The 27,901-nt window shown below is 39.2% G+C and overlaps 2 protein-coding genes across 2 annotated transcripts in view; one reads left to right on the top strand and one right to left on the bottom strand.

The window, feature by feature from the left end:
• Nucleotides 1-27,901, bottom strand: part of pcxb (pyruvate carboxylase b) — a 227,539-nt gene that overhangs the window by 65,593 nt on the left and 134,045 nt on the right. The gene's annotated exons all lie outside the window — the stretch shown is intronic.
• On the top strand, nucleotides 29-27,901 carry LOC307155804 (leucine-rich repeat and fibronectin type-III domain-containing protein 4). The gene is made up of 3 exons (XM_079866759.1): nucleotides 29-757; nucleotides 18,639-20,394; nucleotides 25,437-27,901. The coding sequence occupies exons 2-3, from the start codon at nucleotides 18,665-18,667 to the stop codon at nucleotides 26,659-26,661; spliced, it is 2,955 nt and encodes a 984-aa protein (XP_079722885.1). The 5' UTR covers nucleotides 29-757; nucleotides 18,639-18,664; the 3' UTR covers nucleotides 26,662-27,901.

Here is a 27,901-nt window from a genome sequence, read left to right as displayed (position 1 = left end):
CCTCACTCATCCTCCCCATCCCATTCAGTCATTCCCCCATCCCACCATCCTGTTTTTCTCCGTTCTTAAGACGTTGTTTTGCTGTGGCAGAACTGGCAGCTCACTGGAATTCGACACTGAAAGACGAATGGCACAAACAACTGAAGAGGCGAATACATGAAAACAACAATCAGAGCAATTTGGAGGAGAACACAAACAAGGAGCACATCTGGAATAAAGACTAAACAGATTGACAGAATGAGAGAGCAATATGAGGAGGCGTTGAATGGGAAAATGAGCACATGAACCTCGCAGGTGGATGAAAAGAAGTAGGTAAAGAAGATGAGAGGAAGAGAAAAACAGCAGGATCCTGGGAAATAGAGGGAAGAACAGCTGGAAAGACTCAAAAGTGGAAGAATATGGTGAGAATCTTAAAATGCGTTCAGTGGAAATGTGAAACTCCTGGAAGGCGCCAAGGCAAAAATGTTTCACAGCAGGAACATTTTAACAAGGGAAGAGCATATCCTGGTGTTTTCCACATACCAAACTGAAGGAGATACGAGTGGAATTGAGAGTCTGACTCAAGTTGAATCCTCATGTTTGAAGTGTGCGCGTGGACACGAGATAGACACACAAAAACTCTGTGACACTTCTTTACCTTGAAAAGGGATAAACACCTCAGTCTGGATTAACAAACACCTCTGAAACTTAAACACATGCAGTTAAACACCAGGAAATGAGCAGCTAATTGTCCCTGGGATCAACACAGACAGAAAAGGTAAATACTTGTACTCTCTTACACACACATATTGGAATGGTTGAGGACTAATGTACAAGGTAATTGACTGACCTGAGATGAAAGATGCAGGGCAGAAAATCTTTACTAAGCTTTTGTATGCACAGTCCTGTTCAAAATCTTTCAGCACACAAAGTGGAACATTTGATCTCTTAGAGGTTGCTCTTACAGAACCCAGGAGACTTAATGGCGTTCCGAGTTATGTTTCATTTTGGCTCTAAAATTTGGTCTTTTCGCAGGGCTTTCTAAAGGTACAGTCACATTTACCGTTATTAGGTGATTTTTTGCCTCATTGACCAACAGAACGCTTCTTGGATCAAAAGTGACTTCAGCGTGAGCTGTGCTTCATACATCGTTACACTGTTGACAATAGACAATTGACCTTTTTTTTCCCACAAAATTTGGGCGAAATTTCGCTAATGTGACCGCAGCTTACAGAGATGGAACCTCAAAAAGCGATTGATTCTGAACACTCTACATTTGCAGACACTTAGTGTGGTAACAGTGCTCAACTCACAATTTATTCCAAAAGAGTTTGGTGTCTGCATGTTGTTTTTGTTATTGAGTGCATCATAAGAATAGTTCTGATCAAAATCTTGCTTTGTCTGCCATGTAGAATTTACTGAGGTGACTGCAATGGATTCTGGGATTTGGGCAAAATGAGGAATCTTAGGAGGCTGTGTAATTGAGTTGCCTTTCGAAACAGCTTTTGCATAGGCATAGCAACACTGGCTCAACCAATGGCATGAGTTTGAGGCGGGACTTAGTTTGCCAGACTAATGACACTCTGCGGAGTTCTGGAAAAAATTGTTTTTGATTTCCTGTTTGCTGATGCATCAATTCTAAACTTCACATTTAAAGAAATCTAATTTTCTATTTTTCTTTCCTATGCTTCTCTTAGTGTCTGACAATGTGTGTGGTGGTCGTGTGGTGTGGTGTTTTGAAGACAGGACTAGATGTTGACCTTTTGTAGTCAATTAAACAGCTGTAAATTTGACAGTGGCTGACTGGATACACATGTATAGGTCAGAGAACAGCATTCCGCTCTAGAAACGGTTAGGATTGCACACAAACATACAAACACAAACACCTCTCTCCCTCCAATGAAAGTCAGATGTGTATATCCAGTTATTTATGGAGCTCAAGGTACTTTGTGGGCCATTTATTTTTCCACCTCTTTTGCCTCTTTCTCCCTCGCATAAACTCAAGCACCCACCGACAGTGGCTAATGCAGGGACACAACACAAGAGAGATTGATTTTACAGTGCAATAATGACAACACATGCATACACACTCACGCACAAACAGCTGAAGAGCTGTAGTGCTCTCCATCCAGAGTGCATGCTATGCATATTCATGCACACATATGAAGGACACTTTACACTGCTCTACAGCCTTTTTTCTATCTTCCACTCTCACACTGGTGTATTCTCTCTCTCTCTCTCGCTCTCTCTCTGTTTGTGTATTTGTGTTTGTCATTAAGTGATAGAGGTTGCTTCAAAAGTAGCGTGCATTTTCTTTGTCACCAAAGCATTATTTATGTCATAAATGCCAGCACCCACTACATCAACTGCCTCTTCAACACTTTTGTCTGATTAGTCCTATTTAGTCTCTTCCTCTGAGATATATTTTCCTTTCCTCAATTCAAAGAAATGCCTGGGTGTTTACATACATCTAGATTTTACATTTTCCTATTTATTTTTTTGTTTGTAACCTGCATTAAGGTAATGCCTTCCCTTCCTACCTTGACATTTTTCTCCAAAAGCTCCTTTCCTTTCCTTTCCTTTCCTTTCCTTTCCTTTCCTTTCCTTTCCTTTCCTTTCCTTTCCTTTCCTCTCCTCTCCTCTCCTCTCCTCTCCTCTCCTCTCCTCTCCTCTCCTCATAGGCTGTTCACACTGTCAATTTTTGGGACTGACAACCTCATTTACTTACAGGTGTGAGTCTCGAAATGTCCCATTCACACAGCAACTTATCGTCTCAAACACTGTCTGTATGAACGTGCAATGAGAGTCAAGTTTGTATTCTCTTACTAGTAACCATACACTCAAAAAAATGCTGGGTTGTTTCTGTAAACAAATTGTTGGGTTGATTGTGCTGGGTCAAAAAGTTGGGCTGTTTGGGGTACTGTAAACACATTATTGGGTTGATCATGCTGGGTCAAATGAGTTGTAAGGGGGTCATTCACAAATAAACCGCTGGTTGGGTTATTTTGACCCAGCAACTGGTTACTTTTTTCATTCTTTGCGGAACTTTCTGGATTCTTCACTTCTGACTCGAGGAGCACGCCACTCGGAGCAGGCAGTGTTTTATGGTAAGTTAATATGAATGTTTACCTATATTTTTAATAAGTTGTGGTGGTAGCAGCAAGCTAATTTCACTGTTCAACATACAGTCTTTGATATGGAAGTGTGAGGGGTATAACTATTTATTTCTGTGAAACATTAAATAAATAGCCACAGCTAGCCGGTTAGAATTTTTTGACAAAATGCCACGTTAAATCCTTAGTTGAAATTAAACCAGCTATATCAGCAGCCTTTTTGAAATATGCAGTCTAAATTCTAAATTCATCATGTAATTATCGCCTATTCATTGTGGACGTTGCGTATTTAAAAGTGAGATAAGCGTTTTGTATGAAATCCATACGCGCACTTTCCTCACAGGGCTCGCACGTAAAATCAGCGGGAAATGAGTCTCTAATGTACGTTAGGCTAGCTAGTGAGTTGTGAGTGAAAAGTCTGCTGGCGTAGTTTTAGAAATACTCGTCAGAAGAAGTGACTGAGGTAAGTTCCAGCACAGTCTGCGTGTGTTTTCTGTAATGTCTCGAACCATCGTTTCTGTCCAAAAAAAGGCTTTCACGAGCTTGATATAGCCTAGTTTTTATGTAGGATATGACTTGCAATCTTTATATACAGCGACTGAGGAAAGGAGAAATAAATGGGCAGGCGTTAGTTTTGAGAAGAAAATTATACCCGTTTAGTTGAACGAATGATCGTCAATATTTAAAACTTAAAAAATGCAAACTTACATGATAGCCTACCCGAAGTATTTTATTGTGTGTAACATCTAAACGAGGCGATCATCAGCGCCAGTCAGGAGATTACCGAGCAGCTTTGTGGGTTTGTGAGTTTTAACGTTAAAGACACTATCAACATTACAGTAATATTTTACTTTTAATAAAGTAATGTTTTATTTGAATGCCTTAATGTTGATAATATTTGTCCAAATTACTCTTTTATTACTATTACTATAATTCAGTTTGCAAATACTGAATACACATTTTGTTTGTTTTTCACATTTGGTCATTTAATGTTTGCAATATTTTAATTGCATATTCAATAATAAATTGATACTTCCACAAAAAAAAACTTAACTTGCATGTCAGTTTTATTGCAACACTCTAAGTGATTGTCTGGGAAGCAGACACACTCTGTCAGTTTAAATCTAAACTAAAACGCATATCTTTTACCTGGCATTCATATAGAACATTATACATTTCTATTATTCAAATCAGTTAAATGATTATTAGGCTGCATAGGTCAGCCGGAACCAGGGACACTTTCCTATAACACCTGATGTAGCCTACTAATTATTTAATAAGAAGAATGGCATCTATGCTAATTTTTGTCTTTCTGTTCATTCTAAAGTTTACTGAAGTCAGCCGGATCCAGGCCATATCCAGATCAGAAGGTGGACCTGCGCCTGGACCCATCCATGACGCATCCCTGAAGGGCCTGCCTCATCAGCCCTGTGAAGGCCTCATCGACACGACTAATCCTCAACAAACTCGTCTCCATACCGGTGTGATGACTCCGACTTCCAACCAGATGGAACTGGATAAATATTCTGAATTTTCTTATTCAATCTGACCTCTGACCTGTAATGCTGCCTGGATCATAATCATACACTGTTCGCTCGATGGCCAGAGGAGAACTGAACGACTGAGCCTGGTTTCTCCCAAGGTTTTTTTCTCCATTCTGTCTCCTGATGGAGTTTTGGTTCCTTGCCACTGTTGCCTTGGCTTTTGGCTTGCTTAGTTGGGGACATTTAATATTCAACAATATTATTGATTTGCCTTAAGGTGGACAATGACGCAATTTTTCATCTAGAAACAAACTTTGTTGTATTATTTTCATGTTACAGTATTACTGTGAAGCTGCTTTGATACAATCTGTATTGTAAAAAGTGCTATATAATTAAAGATGACTCTACTTGACTTGTGTAATCAACAGGTGAGGACCAACATGGTTGAATATTTACAAAATGAGATGACTGGTGAATTGCTGCACATTCTGTGCCTCAGAGATGAAATGAGGGGGACATGTCAGACCTTTGACATTGATTAACATTTGTATTCAATAACGAAAAGTATTAAAGAAATGTATAAAATTTAAAAAAAATTAAATGAGATTGAAATCACATATACTGTGGCCTCTCTGGTTTATTGTATTACAGAGATAATAATTATTTTACATTCGTAATATAACAAATATTTGTTACTAATTTTATTAAGGCAATGAGACAAGAAATAACCCAGCACATGAGTAAGACTTAACCCAGCAAGAGGGTTAATTTCACCCACTGGTTGAGTCAAATGAATGACCCAGAAATATGGGTTAAATGGTAAAACCCAGCACTTGGGTCAAACCAACCCAGCGCGTGTTCTGTCCAATAGTGACCCAGCGGTGTGGTTAAGGTTGGGTTATTTTTTAACCCAGCAGTTTTTAGAGTGTAGCTACAGTGACCAAAGTGATATCAAATATGGCAACATCCATAAAACTTAAAGTTACACTGTGTGATATTTTCCCCCATCTAGCGGTGAAATTGTATTTGACTACCCAGTGAATATTAGTTTCTGTTCCTTTCAATTCCGAGGGCATTTTAACTCCTACGGTGTCCGTATTATTCCAAGATTAACATGGCTTCCAGTTCGACTTCGTCCATGAGTGTTCCTTCAAGTGATGAGGTTACTTTAGAAAACTATTACAAAGTGCATTTAGTTATTTAGTCAGTTAACATGTAGGTTATGACCTCTATGTAAAATGAATAATAGTTTTATGTTTTCGTTATTTTGGTACCATTTCATTGCTAATATCAGCTATCCCAAACGAATGCAAGCTAATGTTAGTAAAGTATCAGTGCTATCGTTATTCTGTATATTGAACGAGATTAATAGTGTAAGGCAATGTTTACATTGTGTACAAAGTAAAAGCAATTAAAAAACTAAAATTTAAAGTGTCCTTTTTTTATATAGCTTAAAAAATTGCGCCTTTAAAACTGTTCATTACCTGTGATCCGTCGCAGCACAGATTTATGTTACAAGGTAAACAATACTTTTTCACCATTGACGCAAGGAAAAGTAACGCAAGTTATACTAGAGGTCGTTCTGGCATTATGCACAACCATGCTATGGTTAGACAAGCAACTATAAAACTTCGAATTTACACAAATAGGCTGAATTACCTGTCGAGAAGAAAGCAGGCAACTTCGGCGTCCGTTTTAAAATCTTTGCTCCTCATGAACTCTTTCCATCTGGGAAAAGTTACTCCAATATTGACTTTGGTCTTGCTGATTTGCCTGTCGCGTTGACCTTTTAATTCTCTCTTTCGCTTCCTTGGCGACTCTGCTGCATGTCCTCGAAAATAGGCATGATCCTCCATCTTCAGCAATCTTTCAAATCTGCCGGCAGTCGCGAGTAATCTCCCCCTCGTATTCGTCACGGTGTCACTGCGTGTAAAACGCGAAAGACGAAGCTTGAATTTCCAGGTATGTCCCTCTTTGGCTAATGTATTTTCAAGATGGAGGCGCAACATGGCTGCCGCCATTCGAGCGACTTGCTCATATGTATTATAAATGGCAGATTTTACGCTTACGAGAATACTTTATTAGTTGGTGGAATTACCCATGAATGAGCACATATACTTTTGATAGAACAACGTGTTTTTTGCTAAGAATCAACTTAAAAAGTTACACAGTGTAGCTTTAAAAGTCTTACCACTTTTGACTAGGGGTGGGACAAAATATAGATAGGGCAATTTATCGTTGTCCTTCTCCATGCGATTTGATAATTGATACACTGGCATCAAATATCGATATTTTAATTAATAAAATAAGGCGCTCTAAATAGACTAGGTGCTCCCAGCATCGCTACTTCACGACTCCTCGAGGTGGCGCTCAACAAATGAATGAGGGAAACGTGAACATAAGTTAACAAAAGAGGTTTTTAACAGGATGGTGGACAGCAGTGTGAGTAAAAAAAAAAAAAAAAAAAAAAAAATAGATGCCCGCGCCACTTTTAAGTCCAAAGTCTGGAAAACTTGCACTTAACCTTTTCATAGGTATTTTGTTTTCATAATTAGACAGATATCGTGATGTATCATTATAGGATTGTCTAGCAATATATTGATTATCGCAGAATTGCTGTATCGTGATATTATCAGTATCGTGAGCCATGCATCATGTATCGTATCATATCTTGAGGTACCCTGTGATTCCCACCCCTACTTTTGACACTTTTGAGTCCAATTGAGCCGCGCATTCATCCTTCAAATCTTCATTAACCGACAACAGCTTCAATGTAAACATGCGCCAGCCGGATGGCTTTAACCTTTGCACTCACGTCCTTTGCAGCATCTTACTCATATCACGGCATTTGAGTCGTGCAACACACAGTTCATATATCCCTTGCTGTAAGTTACAGAAAGTGAAACCACAAACAAAACCCCTTAGCAGAGTGGCTTTCTCGCACTGTATGATGTGACAGACGTGCACAGGTAGGGCTCAACCTGTGCAGAGTACATGCCCTTTTTGCCCTTACACTCCGAAGTGCCCTTTTTTTGGTGGTGGTGTTTTTTCTTCTTCAATAAATCAATGTTATTGGTCACCTTTCACGTCTGTCTGTCTGTTTTACAAATATTTAGCCAATGAAAGTTCTTAAAAAGAGCTTGTGTAAATCTTGTTCGATCTTCAAACTGTCAGAAAACCTGATAACTCCGCCCCCTCTATCATGATTGAATGAACTGAAGCTCCGCAGCAGCCGCACAGCACACAGCAGCTGAACGAAGTTTTGCAAGGGTAAACAAAGATCTTGTTGTTTGAATAAGTACTAAACACTATGTCTATAAAGGTTCCTATTTTATTTATTTGATGTCTGACTGAGACATGTGGGACCTGAGAGAGAGGGTCTAGCATTTGCCATCTAGTCATAGACAATACATAGCCTACACTTAAATAGCCTGTGCATACAGTAGCATTTAATTTTTTTATAAAATGAGATTTTGGCCAAATGTATTTTACAACAGGAAAAACTGAGCGCCCATATAGCTACAACAAACTAGTTTGTAAGCTGTTTATGAAAATGTAATGTGATGCCGCCGGCGCCGTTTTAATGACGGACAAAATGCACATTTGCACACATTCGCTGGTCAAAAACCCCGTAACTGCATTTGAGTTTGACTTTTGTAAAATGTTATAAGTAATACAACAACATAGCCTATAATTTGTTTTTACCATCAGAAAATCATAAGCACAGGTGTGCCCCCGCGCTGTTTCGTACTGAACTTACACAAAGCGACTGAGTGATCCTCGTCACCCAGGAAACATATATTTCTAAGAAATTTCTTCTTTGATTTATGATTGCTGATACACTTAATTTATTAACATTTAATCATGTTATGGTAATAATATTAAATTATGGTTAATTCAAGGCTGTTAATATGCACATATTCGCTATCAAGCTAATTTTTGAATATATGGTATTCTATACTCTCCGCTCGTCTTCACATGTATAAATGCAGTAAAACATGTTTTTTTTTAGGGCTTTAGCCCTTTAGGGGCTAAAGATATACCCTGTATATCTAGATTATTATTATGGTTGTTATTAACAGTGAATAAATCTAAAGCTTTTGAGACTATTATTTTGTGTTATTGAATTTGTCATGAAGACGTGACCATTTTTTCCTTTTATGTAGGCTTACTAAATAATCTTAATATATATATTTATATAAAAATAAAAAGGGGAGAGGGGTGCCCTTTCTCTGTTTCAACACATGCCCCTCTCAAAAGGTCTGTGCAAGGCCCTGCAGACAGCTAGTTGTCCAGTCCGGTTCCGTTCACACAGAGCGAGTTTTCCGAGAATGCGGTCGTGAGTCCTGAAAATTTACGGTGTGAGTTTGGTAATAGAATGCGGTTATCACTCTCGTAAATAACTGTGCTGTGTGTGAACGGAACCGTATTAAGGACTCAAATACAGGACTGACAACCATATTCTGCTGCTGTGTGAACGTGGTCATCCTTTCCTTTCCTTTCCTTTCCTTTCCTTTCCTTTCCTTTCCTTTCCTTTCCTTTCCTTTCCTTTCCTTTCCTTTCCTTTCCTTTCAAACCAAACCAAACCAAACCAAACAGTTGTGTCCTACCTTCATGACTGTCAACACACAGTCTCTCTGCCTCTGTCTTTCTGTGTATATCCCTGGAGCAGCATTATATAAACAGAATGAGTTCATTAGCAGCTAGCTTGTAGCTGTTTAGGAATAGCAGGTTTTGATGAAGGAAGACAGATTATATAGAGAGAGATGTGCACCGAGCATTTAACATTGTGCTAAACTTTTCACTTTGATACTCATCCTGCCCTGCTGAAAAATAGCTTGGGCCAAAAATAAATTCAGTGGTTGTGTATGCTGGTGTAGGGCTGGTCCAGATGGTGTGCCAGCATAGACATGCTGTTCACCAGGAAATCCTACATAGCTTGTAAAGGTGGTCAACGATGGTTAATTTAGACTAAAAAGGCTTGCACAGTTCAACAAATTGATAGCTAATTTTGATATATTATTGCATATGGTTATTTATTAACGCAAAAGACGGTTTTATTTATTAAAGTGTTTTAAAATTCAATGTGATCACAGACCTCCTAAATTAAGCTTGTGAAGCAAGAACGATTGAAGATTACATTCTAAATAGACAGCATTGTAAAAAATGATTGTGATTTTAACGGTAAAAGTTAATTGGTTTGCAAATGTTAAGGATGATTCAAGAATGATCCTTACCATAAATTTATCGAATCATCCTTAACATTTGCAAACCAGTTCATTAATTTCTCTTACTGGTTTATCGGTAAAAATGCAGAAAGATTTCTTTAAAAGGCTTAGAAGGGGTTAGAAAATATCATTAATCAGTAAAACTCAATGCAAAGCCCTCACTATGACAGATTAACAAACCTGCCGGTAATACATAAAATGCAAGATGTGGACCGACGGATATAAGGATCGCATTATACAGGATATCAAGCGTATTCCAGTGCTTAAGGATCAAAGTTTACATTCTGCTGATTCACTGCTCCGAGGCAATGAACTCAGACACAGAAGAACAGGAAATGAGGAGAGTTATGAGAATGACCTGCTCAAAAAGTTTCATACAGAAAGGCAGACACAGACAGACAAATACTAGAGGCAGACAAATTGGATAGTAGATCGAAAAATGATGGATGACTGAATAAATAGAGAGAACTGGACAGGCATATGAATGGATGGATAATCAGATGTCTAGATGGATCGATTCAGGGAGTCTGAGTGTGCAGAGCTGAGAGGGTCACAGCTGGGTCAGATAAATAAGACTTCTGAAATATGAATTCATCCTGAGGAGTCAAAAAGTCTCAAATATGACTGATTTGCTAAAACAAACACACAAACTAAAATATTAGATAGATAGATAGATAGATAGATAGATAGATAGATAGATAGATTAACTTAGATAACTTAGCAACCACATAGAACAACCTAGCAATGCCCTAGCAACCATAGAACACCCTAGCAATGCTCTTGCAAACACCTAGAACACCACAGCAACCACCAAAAACCCACTAGCAATGCCCTGGCAACCACCCAAAACACCATAGCAACCACAGAACAACCTAGCAATGCCTTAGCAACCAGCCAGAACATCATAGCAAATGGATAACAATGCACTTTTCTCTGCCTTTCTACCAGCTTTCCTCTCTCTGTTTCTCTTCTGAGATTTCCCTTCCGATGCTTGATGGATCACTGCTGCCAGATTATCATCCGCCTCCATATTAGTGCATTTGAGTGTGCATGTGTGTTTGGGTGTAAGAAAGATACTGCAAACACCTTCCACATCTCTGCCTCTTCTCTATACATCCTAATGACATCATGACATTAAGTCACTTTGTCTAGTGCTCACACAGTCAGAAAAAGAGAGAACCATTGAAAATGGTAAGGATACGAGAGAGTTGATGTACAACTGTGAGATGAGAACCAGGAAGATGAAAGCCATTTGTCAAAGAGTATGTGCGTGTATGCGCGTTTGATCATGTGTGCGTGTGTGTTGGAGATCATTTCCTATAAAAGCAGGAGACATCTGAGGATCATTGATTCTCTTTGTTGCACAGATAATAAATCCCCCAGTTCAATTCACAGTAAGATTTCATTAGAGGATAGAAGTCTTTAATACCACAGATCAGATGATATGAATGATATATAGGGATACACCTATCTACAGCTCATCTTTTATATCCACACAAAAGCATAATACAGACTTAAACTCATTGTGACCTATGCCACCTGTCTCTACCTTTTTTTTTCTCTCACCTGTGCAAACATATACTCACAATAAATTCAGCACACTACAACACATATTACAAAATTCGCCTCAACAAACAGAATATCACACTTGAAAACTACAAAATGCTGTTAGTCTCCCCCCTTGAGTGTTTGCATGTCTGTATATCATAAAAACATCAGACAAGAGCTGCCACTTTTGTGATATATGAAGTTATAGTTCTATTTTTTATTTTTGCAATACAGTGTTTTCTTGTATCATCATTCAGCAGTCTCTCAGTGCTTTTTCCTCTCAGGCCGCTGAATCTACTGTGTCATTGGAAAATATATGTAAGCCGAATTCTGGTTTTGCATCTGAATTGAATGTGATGAGATAAAACGACTGGGTAATGTGAAATTATACACAAAGTTGTAGACTGGCGTAGAGGTTTTGCTAGTTAGTGTGTTCAAATAATCATGTGGATGCTGTGACTATATCATATTTCTCCATTGACAGCCATTCAATTAAAACAATACCTGTGAATTCTGATGGAATAGAATTTGTTTTTGTTTTTTTTGCGAGCAACATATATTGCTAATACTTCATTATATTCCAGTACGTTTATTCAGTGACTGATTTTTTGAGGGCTCGTATAAGCAGGATATGGACTCATGATAGTTGTTAAGGGCTTGGGACTGTGTCTGTTCTTGTGTTGCCATCAGCCAAATCGGTCATGATGTCTTTTTCTGCAGCTTTAGTCACTTTCCGGCTCAGATAACTGATTTAAAAGGCACAAAAATCTGGCGCCGATTTCAAATAGCATATTTTCTGTGGATGGAGCTGTCCTTGAACGCTAATGGTTAACTCTCTCCAGGTATTATAGACTTCCTTGTCTCAGAAATGCACTTTGCTTCTCTATCACTCATGGCTTTTATGAGATTGTGCCTGCTCTAAATTCTGATCGCTCTCGTTGACAACAAATTTTGCCCTAGTGGGACACATTCCTATGGGCATCACCCTCCACTATACTCCTCTTCCCATCACCACAACCCACTGCTTATATATGTGCTGCTTATATCTGTCTGGCTATGAGAAAAGCCTCCTCAGCTGCTAGAAGCCACAATAATAAATTCACAGTGAAATCACAAAATAAAATGCAACAAAATGCTACTAGATTTTCAGACTAAACTATTCCCGAATGACTCAATATTGAATCTTATCAGAATTCCATTTAAATTAAAATGTAGTTGTCATTGTCATTTATTACTGAAATGTATTGGAATAACACTAAAACGTGGTTAGGGAGGTTTTTTTTTTTCACCTCAGGCCTGTTTACTGATCTTTGGTAAGGCACAATTCTTTGTAAAGCTGATTTGGAAATGCATGCATTATGAAAAGCTATATACAAATAAAATGAATTGATAATAATGAATTTAGAATATATTAAAATGTAATTAGCAATATTAGGTTAGGACCAATGAATAAAACAAAACAAAACATATGATATAATATATTTATACCAGTGACTACGATAATACAAATACTAATAAAGTCAAGTAAAGCTCCAAAAATATGAGGACATTTCAAAATGCTGCCCCGTAAAAAAAGCCTTCCTGAAAGAAAACAAAAAACAAATCTTGCTCTGCAACTTGAGTACCAAGAAAAGAGTAAAACTAAGCCAGGATGCTAATGATTCTTTTTCAGTCAATGCAGCTTCAATTAGTCTTTCAACCACTGTGTGTTTGTGTGTGATGGCTCTCTTCAGAGTCTTGTGCAGTACAGAATCTAATTGATGTGATAATCGTTAGTAAATGTTCATCTGCTTTGTGGCCACTGAAGTTGTGGAGACACTGGCAACAGCAGCAAAGCTCTGTGTGTGATTTAATATGAAGCAGCGAGGGATCCGTGAGGAAGGAGGGGTGCGTTGAGGACAGAAAGTGTTGGCGAAAGAGGGCTGAGGGAGCTGCTAAGTGCAGAGAGATGTTCGGAGTGAGACAAACACACACACACACACACACACACACACACATACACAAATGCACACGCACACACACACACACACACACACACACAAGACAGGGTTATTATGCGCTAAAGCCAGGCACTAGCAGTAGTTTTTCATTCAGTCTGAATCATGAATAACATTACGGATTACAAAAGGATTACCAGAATTTATATTCTATTCTAATCTAATCTACGCCCCACCAACACACACATGCACGCATGCCTAGTCGCTCTAGAAGATAAAATTAGACCAAGACAAGCACAAGCATGTCCTGAACCTAGGAATAAATATGAGTAGAGGACAAGGAAGGAGGAGGAAGAGGCCTGATAATATTGAGGAAGGGCTGCTATCTATCCCAGGCGGCCGGATCGATGGAGGAGAGAGACAAGATCTATTTCGGCTGGTCTGTTCTCAGGTGGCTAAAGATGGTGAGAGTGGGAGAAGGAGGGAGAGAGAGGAGGGATATTTTAACTAATGTAGCATCACTTCTCAAGTTACCTCAAGGGCAGATGGGAAAAGTGGACACTGGTGATAAGCAGAACCTTGGATAATAGACGGAAACTGAAAAAGAGGGGCGTGGAGGAAAAACAGGGAGGGAGGAAGAGGAGAAGGAAGGTCATAGGAGGGCGGGCGAAGACCGCACACAGGAAAAGTGAAAAGGAAGAGAAAGAGAAAGAGACAGATGAAGCAGATACTTTTGCATAGCACTATTGAGTTTTTCCGCTCAATCTCCCACAGACTTCTGGGAATGCAAAGTTACAAGACACTAAAAGTCACGTTGGAAATTGCACTCAGTTGCACTTTTCGCTCCCTCCACCAACACGTAGAAAATGCTTTCTTATGGTGTATTCTTATTCAAAACTCATTGAGTTAATTAATCATTGAGCATCAACACTCTCCATATGCCTTCACTGAATTCCATCACTTAAAGGGATAGTTCACCCCAAAATGAAAATTACTTGCTATGTTGTTTCAAACCTATATGGCATTTTTTCCCCCCGCAGAACACAAAAGACGACATTTTGAAGAACGTTGGGGTCCAGAAACATTGGCATAGGTACAATGGCCCCATGTACAAAAATAAATAAATAAGTAAAAAATCCTATCTTTTTTATGTTCAGCAAAAGAAAGAAAGTCACACAGGTCTAGAAAGACATGAGGGTGAGAATGATGACTATTCCTTAAAAAAAAAAAACATAACAAAAACATAGCTAGTTATTGTTACTATCATAGAAAAAAAAATTTAATTACTGTATTGTCCAGTCAATACAGTAATTAATTTAATCCTGAGGTTTAATCAGGCACTTCTATGTGAACATAAATAATAATTAATAAATGTTCAAGATTCCTCCCATTTCTGGACTTTCAAGTGCAAAGTCACAGAGGACTCATCTAATTTTGTTATATAATCACAAAATTAGAATCTGCCACTATTAATGAGTAATGTGCTGAAAAACAAGCTTAATTGAGTAAAGTCTGATTGTTCGCTGGTTATATTTATCTTCATTTTACAGTGTAATGACTTTGCAAAAATTATTATCTTGTCATTTTTAAATTTGCATAATTACTGCACTGTACTGTTAATAATACCAAAGAGGGGTGAAGCACAAGCTCCACTAATGATGTGCATTCACGGGAAGTTCTGCATGGACACAAACATTGGGAATGGTTATTTAAAGATCACTGTTACAGCTGTGAGTCTGCCATGAGCAGTGCTTGGGATGTTACTTTGAAGCCGCAGCTTGCCAAGCTAATTAAACTACAGTCAAGATACTTTTCTTAGAAAAAAAAGCTACTAAAATCTAATAACAACAAGGAGCTAACTACATTAAAGCTAAAGGAGGGCAATATCTAAAAGTATACATTATATATATATATATATATATATATATATATATATATATATATATATATATATATACACAGTGAGGAAAATAAATATTTGAACACCCTGCTATTTTGCAAGTTCTCCCACTTAGAAATAATGGAGGGGTCTGAAATTGTCATCGTAGGTGCATGTCCACTGTGAGAGACATAATCTAAAAAAAAAATTTACAGAAATCACAATGTATGATTTTTTAACTATTTATTTGTATGATACAGCTGCAAATAAGTATTTGAACACCTGAGAAAATCAATGTTAATATTTGGTACAGTAGCATTTGTTTGCAATTACAGAGGTCAAACGTTTCCTGTAGTTTTTCACCAGGTTTGCACACACTGCAGGAGGGATTTTGGCCCACTCCTCCACACAGATCTTCTCTAGATCAGTCAGGTTTCTGGGCTGTCGCTGAGAAACACGGAGTTTGAGCTCCCTCCAAAGATTCTCTATTGGGTTTAGGTCTGGAGACTGGCTAGGCCACGCCAGAACCTTGATATGCTTCTTACAGAGCCACTCCTTAGTTATCCTGGCTGTGTGCTTCGGGTCATTGTCATGTTGGAAGACCCAGCCTCGACCCATCTTCAATGCTCTAACTGAGGGAAGGAGGTTGTTCCCCAAAATCTCGCAATACATGGCCCCGGTCATCCTCTCCTTAATACAGTGCAGTCGTCCTGTCCCATGCGCAGAAAAACACCCCCAAAGCATGATGCTACCACCCCCATGCTTCACAGTAGGGATGGTGTTCTTGGGATGGTACTCATCATTCTTCTTCCTCCAAACACGTTTAGTGGAATTATGACCAAAAAGTTCTATTTTGGTCTCATCTGACCACATGACTTTCTCCCATGACTCCTCTGGATCATCCAAATGGTCATTGGCAAACTTAAGACGGGCCTTGACATGTGCTGGTTTAAGCAGGGGAACCTTCCGTGCCATGCATGATTTCAAACCATGACGTCTTAGTGTATTACCAACAGTAACCTTGGCAACGGTGGTCCCAGCTCTTTTCAGGTCATTGACCAGCTCCTCCCGTGTAGTTCTGGGCTGATTTCTCACCTTTCTTAGGATCATTGAGACCCCACGAGGTGAGATCTTGCATGGAGCCCCAGTCCGAGGGAGATTGACAGTCATGTTTAGCTTCTTCCATTTTCTAATGATTGCTCCAACAGTGGACCTTTTTTCACCAAGCTGCTTGGCAATTTCCCCGTAGCCCTTTCCAGCCTTGTGGAGGTGTACAATTTTGTCTCTTGGTCTTGGCCATGTTAGTAGTTGGATTCTTACTGATTGTATGGGGTGGACAGGTGTCTTTATGCAGCTAACGACCTCAAACAGGTGCATCTAATTTAGGATAATAAATGGAGTGGAGGTGGACATTTTAAAGGCAGACTAACAGGTCTTTGAGGGTCAGATTTCTAGCTGATAGACAGGTGTTCAAATACTTATTTGCAGCTGTATCATACAAATAAATAGTTAAAAAATCATCTATTGTGATTTCTGGATTTTTTTTTTTGATTATGTCTCTCACAGTGGACATGCACCTACGATGACAATTTCAGACCCCTCCATGATTTCCAAGTGGGAGAACTTGCAAAATAGCAGGGTGTTCAAATACTTATTTTCCTCACTGTATATATATATATATATAACCCTTTCATACATTTACACTAAATATAGCAACAACAAAAAAATTCCTAAATTGCATCCTAATTTTATAACATTGGTAATAAACAAAATATAACCCTTGGATACATTTCCAGTAAATAAAGATTAAAACAAACAAACAAAAAACATGAAGAGTACATCCCAGTTCTATAACATGTAAGATGGGTTATTACAAAAACATCCTCTATAAAATGAAGCGCAGGGGCCCAAATCAGCAAATCTTTATTTTCTGGTAATTTACTGGAACCGGTAGAATAAACCAATTCACTACATTGAATTTTACTTTCTAATGCTATGTAAGAGAGGAGAAGACTATATGTAGGACAAACCTAAAAACTGTCGCATGACATGTGTGAAGCGTGCAACTGCACAGGGCCTCGTGTTTTATGGGGCCAAATGAATCAGACTTTTTTAAATGATACATATGAGAAACAGGCCTGTTTCATACAAAACCATCTCATTACAATAAATCAGCATTTCAAACAACACACACATATAGAGAGGAGGGACCGTTTAGGAGAGGATGTTAGATTATTACCTCAGCTTGCTTGGCAGAAAAGTTGCTTGCAAAATACAATGTGACATTAAAACCAGCTACTGTATTTAGCATTTGGTTGTGTTTACAATGCAAAAGTAACTGGTTGGAAAAGCTATACATTATTTTTACTTTCACACAAATTATACATGCATTTAAGTTAGTATTGTCACTATTTTTAGTAGGTTACTTCTCAACACTGGCCATGGAAGACTGATTGTTTGATTTTGTAACTCATCTCAGCTGAGCTTGGGTCCACATTCTCACTCTAAAGAGATGGAGCATTTCATGCTGATTCTGATAGCTGTTTTCCTTGGCTTGTACCTGTATGATTACATGCACTTAGTGTTAAGTGACACTGTTAAAGAGCATTTACTGAATGCGCTAATGCAGGACAGAAATGTGATGTACACTCTGAAAGAACTTAATACCTCTTCGGAATCACCTTTGGGTTGAAACCCATATTTTATGATGACAACTCAATGCAAGGGACAAATTGGTGCAAGAGATCAAATTATAGATATTATGGATTTTTCAGTCTCTAACCTGTAATTAGAATTTTTTTTTTTATGTGATGATTCTTTTGTCCTTTTTGTATCCTCTCTCTCCCTGTTTGCTCATGTTCATCTCCTGTCTAAGTACTGCACAAAGTAACAACCTTTGCATTCTGACTTCATTTGTATTGATTGTTATACTATAGTTGACCTCATAATTTGGTTTGTATCCTCCATGCCATTAAGATTGAAACAACCTTTAGCAGAGTTTGTCTATCAGTGCTGATCAATTTAGTCTTTGTGTCTATATAATTCAAGCTCTAATTTTCAGGTAAATGACTAGTGTATTTGTGGCTCTCACTTCTCTTGAAGTGAAGCAAATGACTTCTCTGCCAAAGAAAACTGCCATAAGCTAAGGTGGGAGTGTGAAGTTACACGCTTCTGCTTCCAAAAAGCACTAAAATAATTGCTATATGGCCTTTACAAGCTTTTTAGAAGTTTGTGGATAGTAGAGTTTCCACCAATAGTGTTCGTCTGAGAGTATGGTTATGGCATTGGTTTCTGCTGTAGTTTTATTTGCAGTTATGCACAGAGTGCCCAAGCATTGCAATTCCTGTGGAGAGCAACTGGATGAGCTCATTCAGAGCTAAAAAAAAAAAAAAAAAACACACACACATCACAGTACAAAGTTGACACTTAAAACACAATGACTGATATCTTTCTCTTTCTGCTTTTTCTAGGTCTGTGGATCACTCCCCTATCTACCATGCAAGACTCCCCACCCCTTCAGCCATTCAGAAAACCACATCCGTCCCACATTTTATGCCATCCGCACAAGAACACACACTCCCCCTCATTCCCCTCTCATCCGTCCATCCATCTGAAACAAAATATCCTCAAGCCCTCTGAAGCATTTCGTCAACCCTCTCGTCCGCTGTGGCCAAAGTTAACCAGCAGATACTCACCCCCAGACACATCCTCACTGACACTGCCACTGCCATTCCTGCACTGGCTGGCACTGTTCACTTGTGCCTGTTTGCTGCCTGCTCTTTTCGGTCAGATTCCAGGAGCCGTAGCCGGTGAGACGTGGGGCGTAGTCTCTGCGTGTCCTTTCCACTGCGTCTGCAGGAATCTCTCGGAATCTCTAAGTACACTTTGTGCCGACAAAGGCCTTCTATTCGTCCCGCCAAACATTGACCGGCGAACCGTTGAGCTTCGTCTTGCTGACAACTTCATTCGAGAAGTGGGAGGAGCTGACTTTGCCAACATGACAGGACTGGTGGATTTGACACTTTCCCGGAATACCATCAGTCACATACGGCCACTGGCATTTGCCGATCTGGAAAGTCTTCGATCATTGCACTTAGATGGCAATCGACTTTCCGTGCTGGGCCCACGAGACTTAGCAGGCATGCTAAACCTGCAACATCTTATTGTCAACAACAACCAACTCATCAATATCTCCTCCGAGGCCTTTGATGACTTTTTACTCACTCTAGAGGACTTGGACTTATCCTATAACAATCTGCGCAAGGCTCCCTGGGATGCCATTCAGAGCATGTCCAGTCTGCACACGTTAAACCTAGATCACAATCTCATTGACCAGATCGCTGAGGGGTCTTTTAGTGAGCTCTACAAACTAGCCCGATTGGACATGACCTCCAATCGCCTACAGACGTTACCACCCGATCAGTTGTTCGCTCGCTCCCAAACAGGGGTAATCAGTCCTACACCCTACAATGCTGTGATCAACTTGAATTTCGGGGGTAACCCATTACACTGCAACTGTGAACTGCTTTGGTTGAGGAGGCTAATCCGCAGTGATGATATGGAGACGTGTGCTACACCCCTTCATTTAGCGGGACGTTACTTCTGGTCTATTCCTGAGGAGGAATTTGCCTGTGAGCCTCCGCTTATTACCCGACATACACACAAACTCTGGGTTTTAGAGGGTCAAAGGGCAACACTCAAATGTCGTGCTATAGGTGATCCAGAGCCAGTGGTGCACTGGGTCTCACCAGATGACCGCATCATCGGCAATTCCAGTCGCACCACATCTTTCCGAAATGGTACTCTTGAGCTACTTGTGACTGTTGCTCGTGATGATGGTACGTACACTTGCATTGCTATTAATGCTGCAGGTGAGGCCACCTCACTAGTTGACCTGAAGGTTATCCCACTCCCTCATCGTGGAAATGGAACGGTATTGTTAACTCGTGACCCAGGATCATCGGACATCACCAGAGGGAAGACCTCCAGTGGGCAAAGCCCTGGCCTGGACACTAACAGTGACCCCCAGGAGGGACTGGAGGAGGGTCAGGAAGAGGGTGAGGATGTAGTCAGCGAAGGGGGTGAGGAGCAGATGGTGAAAGTACAAGGAGTGACTTCCACCTCAGCACAAGTTAGATGGGAAAAGGGTCGTCTAATGGCAGCCAACCTGGTGTGGATGTATCAAATACAGTATAACTGCACTGCAGATGAGACACTAATTTACAGGTGAGTGAGACCACAACCATGGCAACCATAACACCAACTTTCCGGATTAGGGTCAATTTCAGACTATGTATTCACAATTTGTTTTCAGTTGAGGAAGTGAAATAAATTAAATATAGATTCTGTAGAAGTCAGTTTTGAACATCAAACAGAACTAAATAAGGCCTTTTAAACTAATTTTATTTTTAAATTTGTGAATTTGAATTCAAGATGTAGAATTTCACAGGATGCAGAATTGGAATTGGAATGTAAGGAAGTAGAATTTAAATGAATCAGAAGTCTAAATAAATCAATCAATCTAAAACTACTTTATTTTTTACTAGAAAATCTAAGTTTGTCAAGATGATCTCTGAATGTTGGCTTGACAAAGCTTTGTTTGCAAGTTTTGAAAAAAAGCTAGGTTCATGAGCCTTATGTACAGGCAATCAAATAAGCATATCTGATCAGCTGAATGGTGTGATAAGCAAAAGTTTTCACTATACAAATTAACCCCAATAAAACAAAATGTATCCATTCAAGAATAAATTTACTGTACATGTCTTAGCCTACAATTCATTAAGTAACTTGCAAGTTCTTTTTAGTGAAAATTTGCAGAAAATGTGACTAAGTCAAGTGTAAGATTTCAAGATCAAACATGAACTCCAAGACTTCTACAACAACTGCAAAAACTGTGCTCTCTAGTGATTTATCTGGTCACTGAGGATGAGTCACCACAAATGAAACGTGTCACTGAGTTTACTGAGCCATTTTTATTTTTTTTAACCAGAGTAGCATATGTTGACGAAATCTGGGACTTAAAGAACACTTTGCTGAAATTCAAGTGATGGATTGGAATTTCAGTAGGGCTCAAACAACAGGCTTTTAAATATGATCTACTGTCACAGGCTAATTGTTCAAAAATCCACTAATGTGCATTCAGAGCCAGCTTATATAACCCATTTAATATGACATTTAACAGCATTGCAATAATGAATATGCAATGCTCTGATTCTTGTCAGCTTGAATCGTGATAATAATGAGCTCCATGTTGAACCTAAGGCAAAGTCAGTCCTACTGCTTTCTCATGTTATCAGTGTCTGAGGCTCTAGTAGCAGCTTTAGCATAGTTGCTGTCTGACATTTTCGGAGCATGTTCAATACATCTTGCACCTCTCTGAGACATTATCTATGGCAAGTGACATACGCCCTCTTGCTGTCTGTCCTTCATTAAGGGGCCAAGAGGGAGTGAATGTGTGTATGTGGTGTGGGAGAATTACAAGCTACTGACACTACAGACATTGAAACTGACAGGGGGGCTGGTAGAGAGATAGAGACAGAGAGAGGGAATGGGAAATAAAGAAGAGGGGTGGGGCAGAGATAGAGATAGAGAGTTTGACAGAGGGCTCAAGGGATAGAATAATGAAGTATTTAAATGAGCTTAAACTGCAGTGCCAATAAGTATGTCACAACCTATCTTGCTGACTGCCACCACCACAACAGGGAGAGGAGCAGAGAGTGAACTATCGAGAATGAAAGAAATTACTGGTAAGGGGAAAGCTTTTATCTTGGCTTTGGTTTGGTGACTGGATGTTTAGCTTTGTCAAGAACAAGAAACAGCAGAAAATGTGCCTCAGTGGATACACAGAGAATGTGCAAAAATAAAGAGGTAGATACCTCAGAGGAGAGAAAGACTGACATTAACTGGGTGAGGATGGGAGGAATGAGTGTGACAAGAAAAAGTCAGGGTTGAGTTTAGATAATAAAAGCAGGCTGTTTATGACCATTAAGTTAGTAGAGACAAAAGATGAAAGTCTTTTGTGTCTCCTTCTCTTTCGTTCAGGCTCCATCCCTCCCCTCTCTCCCTCACTCTTTTTCTCTCTATTATTAGAGTGTTCTAATAATTGCCTGTTTCTGTGTCACCAGTTTCACAAAACATTTCCCTGCCAGTTTTTATTGAGGAATGGACGTGTATGAGTGTGTGTGTTGATGAAATGACAAGACAAAATTTAAATTTGTGCCATTCCATCTCACAAATTCAGACACACAAATTAAAGGCACTAGAAGAAAAGGTCAAACTCACTCTTCTGAAACATTACAAGTGCTGACAATCCAAAAGGAAATTGTATCGCTCAATGGCTGCTTTATTATAGCTCAGGAGACCTAATGGTGTTCTTATTTCTCCAACTGAGGAGAAATAAATTGTTGACACACAGTACAGTAAGATTATAGAGCTATACACTTAAAGAGATAGTTCACCACAAAAACTGTTACCCTCATGTTGTTCCAAACCCCTATGCTTTTTTTTTCGTCCATAAACAAAAGGTTAAGCTTTGAAAATATCCTGGACACTCTTTTCCATTTAATGAAAGCTAATTCCAAAAACGTTGTTATTCAGTGAAAACTTTGGCATCCACCGTATTTTTTCATCACCGTATGATTTAAGTTCTCACTGAGTCAAAGATTGGGTCACAACGAGTACCAGAATATAAGTTAATATACTGTAATGTCAATCTAATATTTTTTAAAAATATTCTCTCATGCGCATCAAGACTGTGATTTTATTCAGGATTCTAGGATGAATAAAAACAGCATTTATTCGAAACTTTAGTAATATTTTAAATGTCTTTTTTTTTTTTTTTTTTTACTGATTGACCAATTTAATGTGTCCTTGCTGAATAAAAGTATAAATGTCTGTTATTCACAAAAAGCTATTCAGAAGACCTATAAAGCAAAAATTCACTTTCGGTATCCTAAAAAAGTAAGAAGGTCAAACAGGTTCGGAACAACATGAAGGAATTCAGATTTTACCTTTTAGGTGAACTATCCTTTTAATGTGGATAGCATAGCTCAGATAATTTGGTCTTGGGGGAATTCAATGAGAAATGTTCATACTCTTGGCAAATTCAGTATTCAGTTTAAGGCAAGTATTAGGCTTTACAACATTTATGTAAAAAAACAAACAAACAAAACAAAACAAAAAAAAACTGAAAAGAAAATATAGACATTCACACTCACAAACACGTTGATTAAGACTGCTGAGGGTCACTTTACAGGACACATGCCAATACTGATCTGCTCTGTCATTGTGTGGATGTGGCTTTCAATGCAGTTAGCACTGATTTATCACCCAGACAGACACCTGTCATTTTCCTGCCAGGTACAGTATACTTGCCTTTCTATATCCTTTTTCCACTGGACACCCAATTACTCATTATAGCACTTTATTTTTCTTCTTGTTTTTGCATTTGTGGATCCGGCTTCACAAACAGTGCAAATTCAACTGACATGCATGTCAAATTAATGCAAAACATGCTATCATTATAGCTTTGTCATTCACACTTGTGCACCTACTCATGTGGATAAAAAAAGGAATCCACCTACAGACATACTATATCTAGTTCACCTATGTGTTTTCCGTGTTAATGCCTGTTTTAGATTTGTGTCCCGGTTTAAAGATGTTTATCTACCAGCGCATGGTCAGTAACTTCTAAAATATGTCAGCTCCAGTGTACTGCCTTGGATGCAGCTACTGAGATGTTGTTTTATGTTTATTTTAATAGTATATCGCTCCACATGCCTGGAAACAACACAACAAGGTCACACAGAGCTACACAGAGTCTGGGAATACAAAGCTATAAGAGGGCACACAGAATGACCTTGAGCTGTAACTCATAATTTACAGCACAACGGGGCTTAATAGATTCCGACCTCAATGACAGAGCTGTGTGTGTGTGTGTGTGCTCAATAGAGAGAGAGAGAGAGAGAGAGAGAGAGAGAGAGAGAGAGAGAGAGAGAGAGAGAGAGAGAGAGAGAGAGAGAGAGAGAGAGAGAGAGAGAGAGAGAGAGAGAGAGAGAGAGAGAGAGAGAGAGAGAGAGAAAGAGAGAGAGAGAGAGATACAAATAGTGCCTGCACATTTATTGGAAAACAAATGCTAGATTCCCTAGTCTTAAAATATGAACAAACCTGAAGCTGTATTGAGTATTTTTCAACATTAAATACTTCTATCACATATCCCACCTTAATGTGCAGAGAGAGAGCGACTACTATACATATTGGTTAATTAATGAATGCTTCTGTGTTTTCAAAAGATTGCTATCAACCAAGGGAGTCAGTTTGAGGAAGGACTACCTGCTAAACCAAACAATAAAAGGGGGTACTGTTTGGGAAACCTTGTTTGTAAAGTTATTTTATAATTCAGCTTCCAGCAAAACACACACACACACACACAGACACACTTAAAGGTAAAGATGTTTTTTTTTAACAAATATCATGAATTACTAATTCAGAAATATAGATTTGGGGGGGGGGGGGGTTACAATTTACAACCTTAACTAACCTTGGCTTGTCATAAGAACATCAAATTGGCAGATAAAAAAAAAATTATATATATATATATATATTAATCAATTAATAAATTATATGATAAAAACAAAAACAAATCAAAGCTAATTTTAACTCTGACATTAAAAACAAGCTAATTACATAATGTATTTTTGAATAAATTATTAGATAAAAAAGAAAAAAAGTCTTCTTTGAAAACACTCTGGGCCATAATTAAACAATTATAAAAATGGCCACTCCCATATCATGCGTTTGTCTAGCTAATATTTCATGTTCACCATTTAAGGTGTCTTTTCATTTTTAGGTGATACCTAATTAAACCCATCAGAACCAGTGGACGGCAGGCATTAGCTGATGCATTTCTTCCATGAGAAAAAGATAAAGCAAAATCGTCTGTGTGTGGGAGGATAAGGGGGTTTTAATAATGTGACTGAAGCAGTATTGTAATGTGTCAAGGTCTTGACTTGAGCCTGTAATTATATGTCAGTATTAGAGGTATTGTTTGGGAAGGCCTTAATTTGGCTAGTGGTGTACCAGAACAGCCCAGTACATTTCCATTACCTTAGCTAGTTTATGTTTATGTGCTACGAACAAGGAATATGTGTCTAAGTAAAATACTGTTTTGTTGTGATGGAACGGGGAGAAAATAATTGCTTCAGGTTACTAACCACCCGCTCTCTCTTTCTCTCTCTCCCCCCCTCCCCCGTCCCGCCCTCCTCTTTCAGGATTCTGCCCCCCACGAGTGACAGCTTCCTACTGAAAAATTTGGTCTCTGGCTCAGACTACAATTTGTGCGTGCTATCCATTTTTGATGACACGGTCACTTCCATGGCCGCCACAAAGGTCCTTGGTTGCACCCAGTTTAGCACCAAGGACAATTACCCAGACTGTCGTTCGCTTCAAGCCCACTTCCTTGGCGGGACTCTTACCATTCTGGTTGGTGGAGTTGTTGTGGTAACACTGTTGGTGTTTACCGTGGCACTCATGGTACGTCACCGTGTGTGCAGTAACCATGATATTCATCACGAAATAGGCGAAGAGGTGGGATGCTCAGGAACAGACTCCCCATCTCTTCCTGCTAAGGGAGCTGATGTCTTTTCTCAGAGTAATGGAAATGGGAATGTGATGATGGTGGTGCTGCCCAACGGGCTCGTTCAAAAACGAAAAGTGGCAGAGGGGGGGTTGGGGTCACCACCCAAACCAACTTCCAAAGTAAAACCAAAAACCCTCCCAAAGCCCAAAGTGAATCTGGAGCAGTTTAGGGCAGGACTAGAAGTCGAGATGGGTTCCATCAGACCTCTCCCACCGTACACACTGGAGAAAGAGCAAATGTCTTTGTATTACACCCCCAGTAATCACTCTGCCTCCACACTGCCGCGTCCGTCACGCCAATTAGGAGCGAAACCACTCAAACTCCGACCTACCAACATGAACACAAGTAAACGGGCCAGTTTAAGCTTGGCCCCGCCCAATAAGTACAGTTGTGACAGGAGGTTCAGCACGGGAGGAGGCATTGTAGTCTGTCGGGGAGGACCAGATAGCCAATGGAATTCCTCACTGGCCTATCAGAGCCCTGCGTTGTCCCGTGAGAGGCCTCCTCATGGAGCCCTGCGCTACAAGAGAAGCTCCTCATTCGACATGGGTGAAATCGCCACGTCAGCCTGCTATAGTTATGCCAAGAGATTTAGTGTAATCTGGACCAAACGGAGCCAGTCGTTACATGGCATGCTTGTCCAGTGCACTTCAGCAACAAGCACCTCAACAACCAGCAGTGGCAGTGAAGATTTCCACGCACAGCATACACGCGGATACATCCGTGCCTACAGCGCCACCAACTCGAATCCCAACCCTCCAAAAGCAGAGCTTACAACAAATTCAAAGAACCAGTGGCTGAAGGATAAAGAAAAGGACAAAGAAAAGGGAGAAGAACTTGAGGAGAGTGTGGTGTAGGGAAAGAGAGGACAGATGAGACACACACGTAGATAAATGGAGACACAGGCTGTTGGGAACTCAAGATGGATGTGAAAGTATTCAAAGAGCAAACCAGTCTGAAGGAGAGCTGAAAACGTGGTAAAGAGGGGCCTAAGCTGGTTTGGTGGGGGAAAAAAGACAAGGCAGAAAGAGTTTAGAAGGCAGATTTAAAAGTAAAGACTCCTAAAAATATAACACGACTACTTTGTCAGTGAATCTTGGAGAACCACAAACTATAGTGCAAAAAATCAATATGAAAAAAACATACATGACTAAAGACAAGCAAGCCTAAAGAAGCACTATCTACTAACTCACGTGGACCTGGGGGAAATATGATGGTTTGTTTTCCTGCAGCCATGTGAGTACAGGGAGAGGGCCAGCAAGCAGACGTGCCGACTCATGCCCAATCGATAGGAATAGATCAATTGATAATGGCAACAATGGCATTACAGCAAATGTGGAATGGAGAGGATGCAAACTGAAAGGAAAGTGAACGTGTACAAATGGAACAATGATGGCATGATTTGGAACACTTTTGGAAAATAAATGGGCATTGACTGACAATTGATATGTTGTGTGTGAGGCTGTATGTGTGTGTATGTGTGTGCAAGTGTGTAAGTGAGTGAATGGATTAATGCACAAAAAAGTAATCAAAAGTAATTTTATGCCACCACTGGATCTACTGTACCATGTGACCACCATCATCCAGTACAAAAATGTGTTCTGTGAAGCCAAGAGACTATTGTGTTGCCGTAAGGACACTGGACTATTATAGAAGGAAAAATTATTTAAAAAAAATGCCATTCCAAGACCACAGAATCAATGAATAATTTCTATTTTAAAATACATTTTGGTTGGAGAAATGGATAAAAGGACAATAATGAGAAATGTTTCTTTTTGTCTTTCATGAATGATACTAGCAGTTAAAAAAAGGTTTGTTGGAGTAAACTCAATGTCAATGTCATCAAGTGTTAAAATTATTAATTTTTTTTTTACTAAGTACAGAACTGAACATTAAAATAAGGAAACCAGTGATATGAATTACCATTTTAATATCTGTTTGATCTTATTCAGCAAAAAATGTAATTTCTTTAGGAATATTCTGGATGCGGTAAAAGTTAAGCTCATTTGACAGCATTCATGATATACAGTAATGTTGATTACCATAAACAATTATTTTAACTAATTTTCTAATATAAAAAAGGAAAAATCTGAGGTA

The sequence above is a fragment of the Squalius cephalus genome (genome assembly GCF_949319135.1).
Source record: "Squalius cephalus genome assembly, chromosome: 3".
Taxonomy (NCBI): Eukaryota; Metazoa; Chordata; class Actinopteri; order Cypriniformes; family Leuciscidae; genus Squalius; species Squalius cephalus.
Note: the sequence above shows the minus strand (reverse complement) of the source record. Positions and strands in the feature narration are given on the sequence as shown.

Excerpts from the sequence above, each read along its gene's own strand:
- LOC307155804 (XM_079866759.1), top strand. The coding sequence starts at position 18,665 with ATGCAAGACTCCCCACCCCTTCAGCCATTCAGAAAACCACATCCGTCC. Across the intron at positions 20,395-25,436 it reads GATGAGACACTAATTTACAG|GATTCTGCCCCCCACGAGTG; the intron begins GTGAGTGAGACC and ends CTCCTCTTTCAG.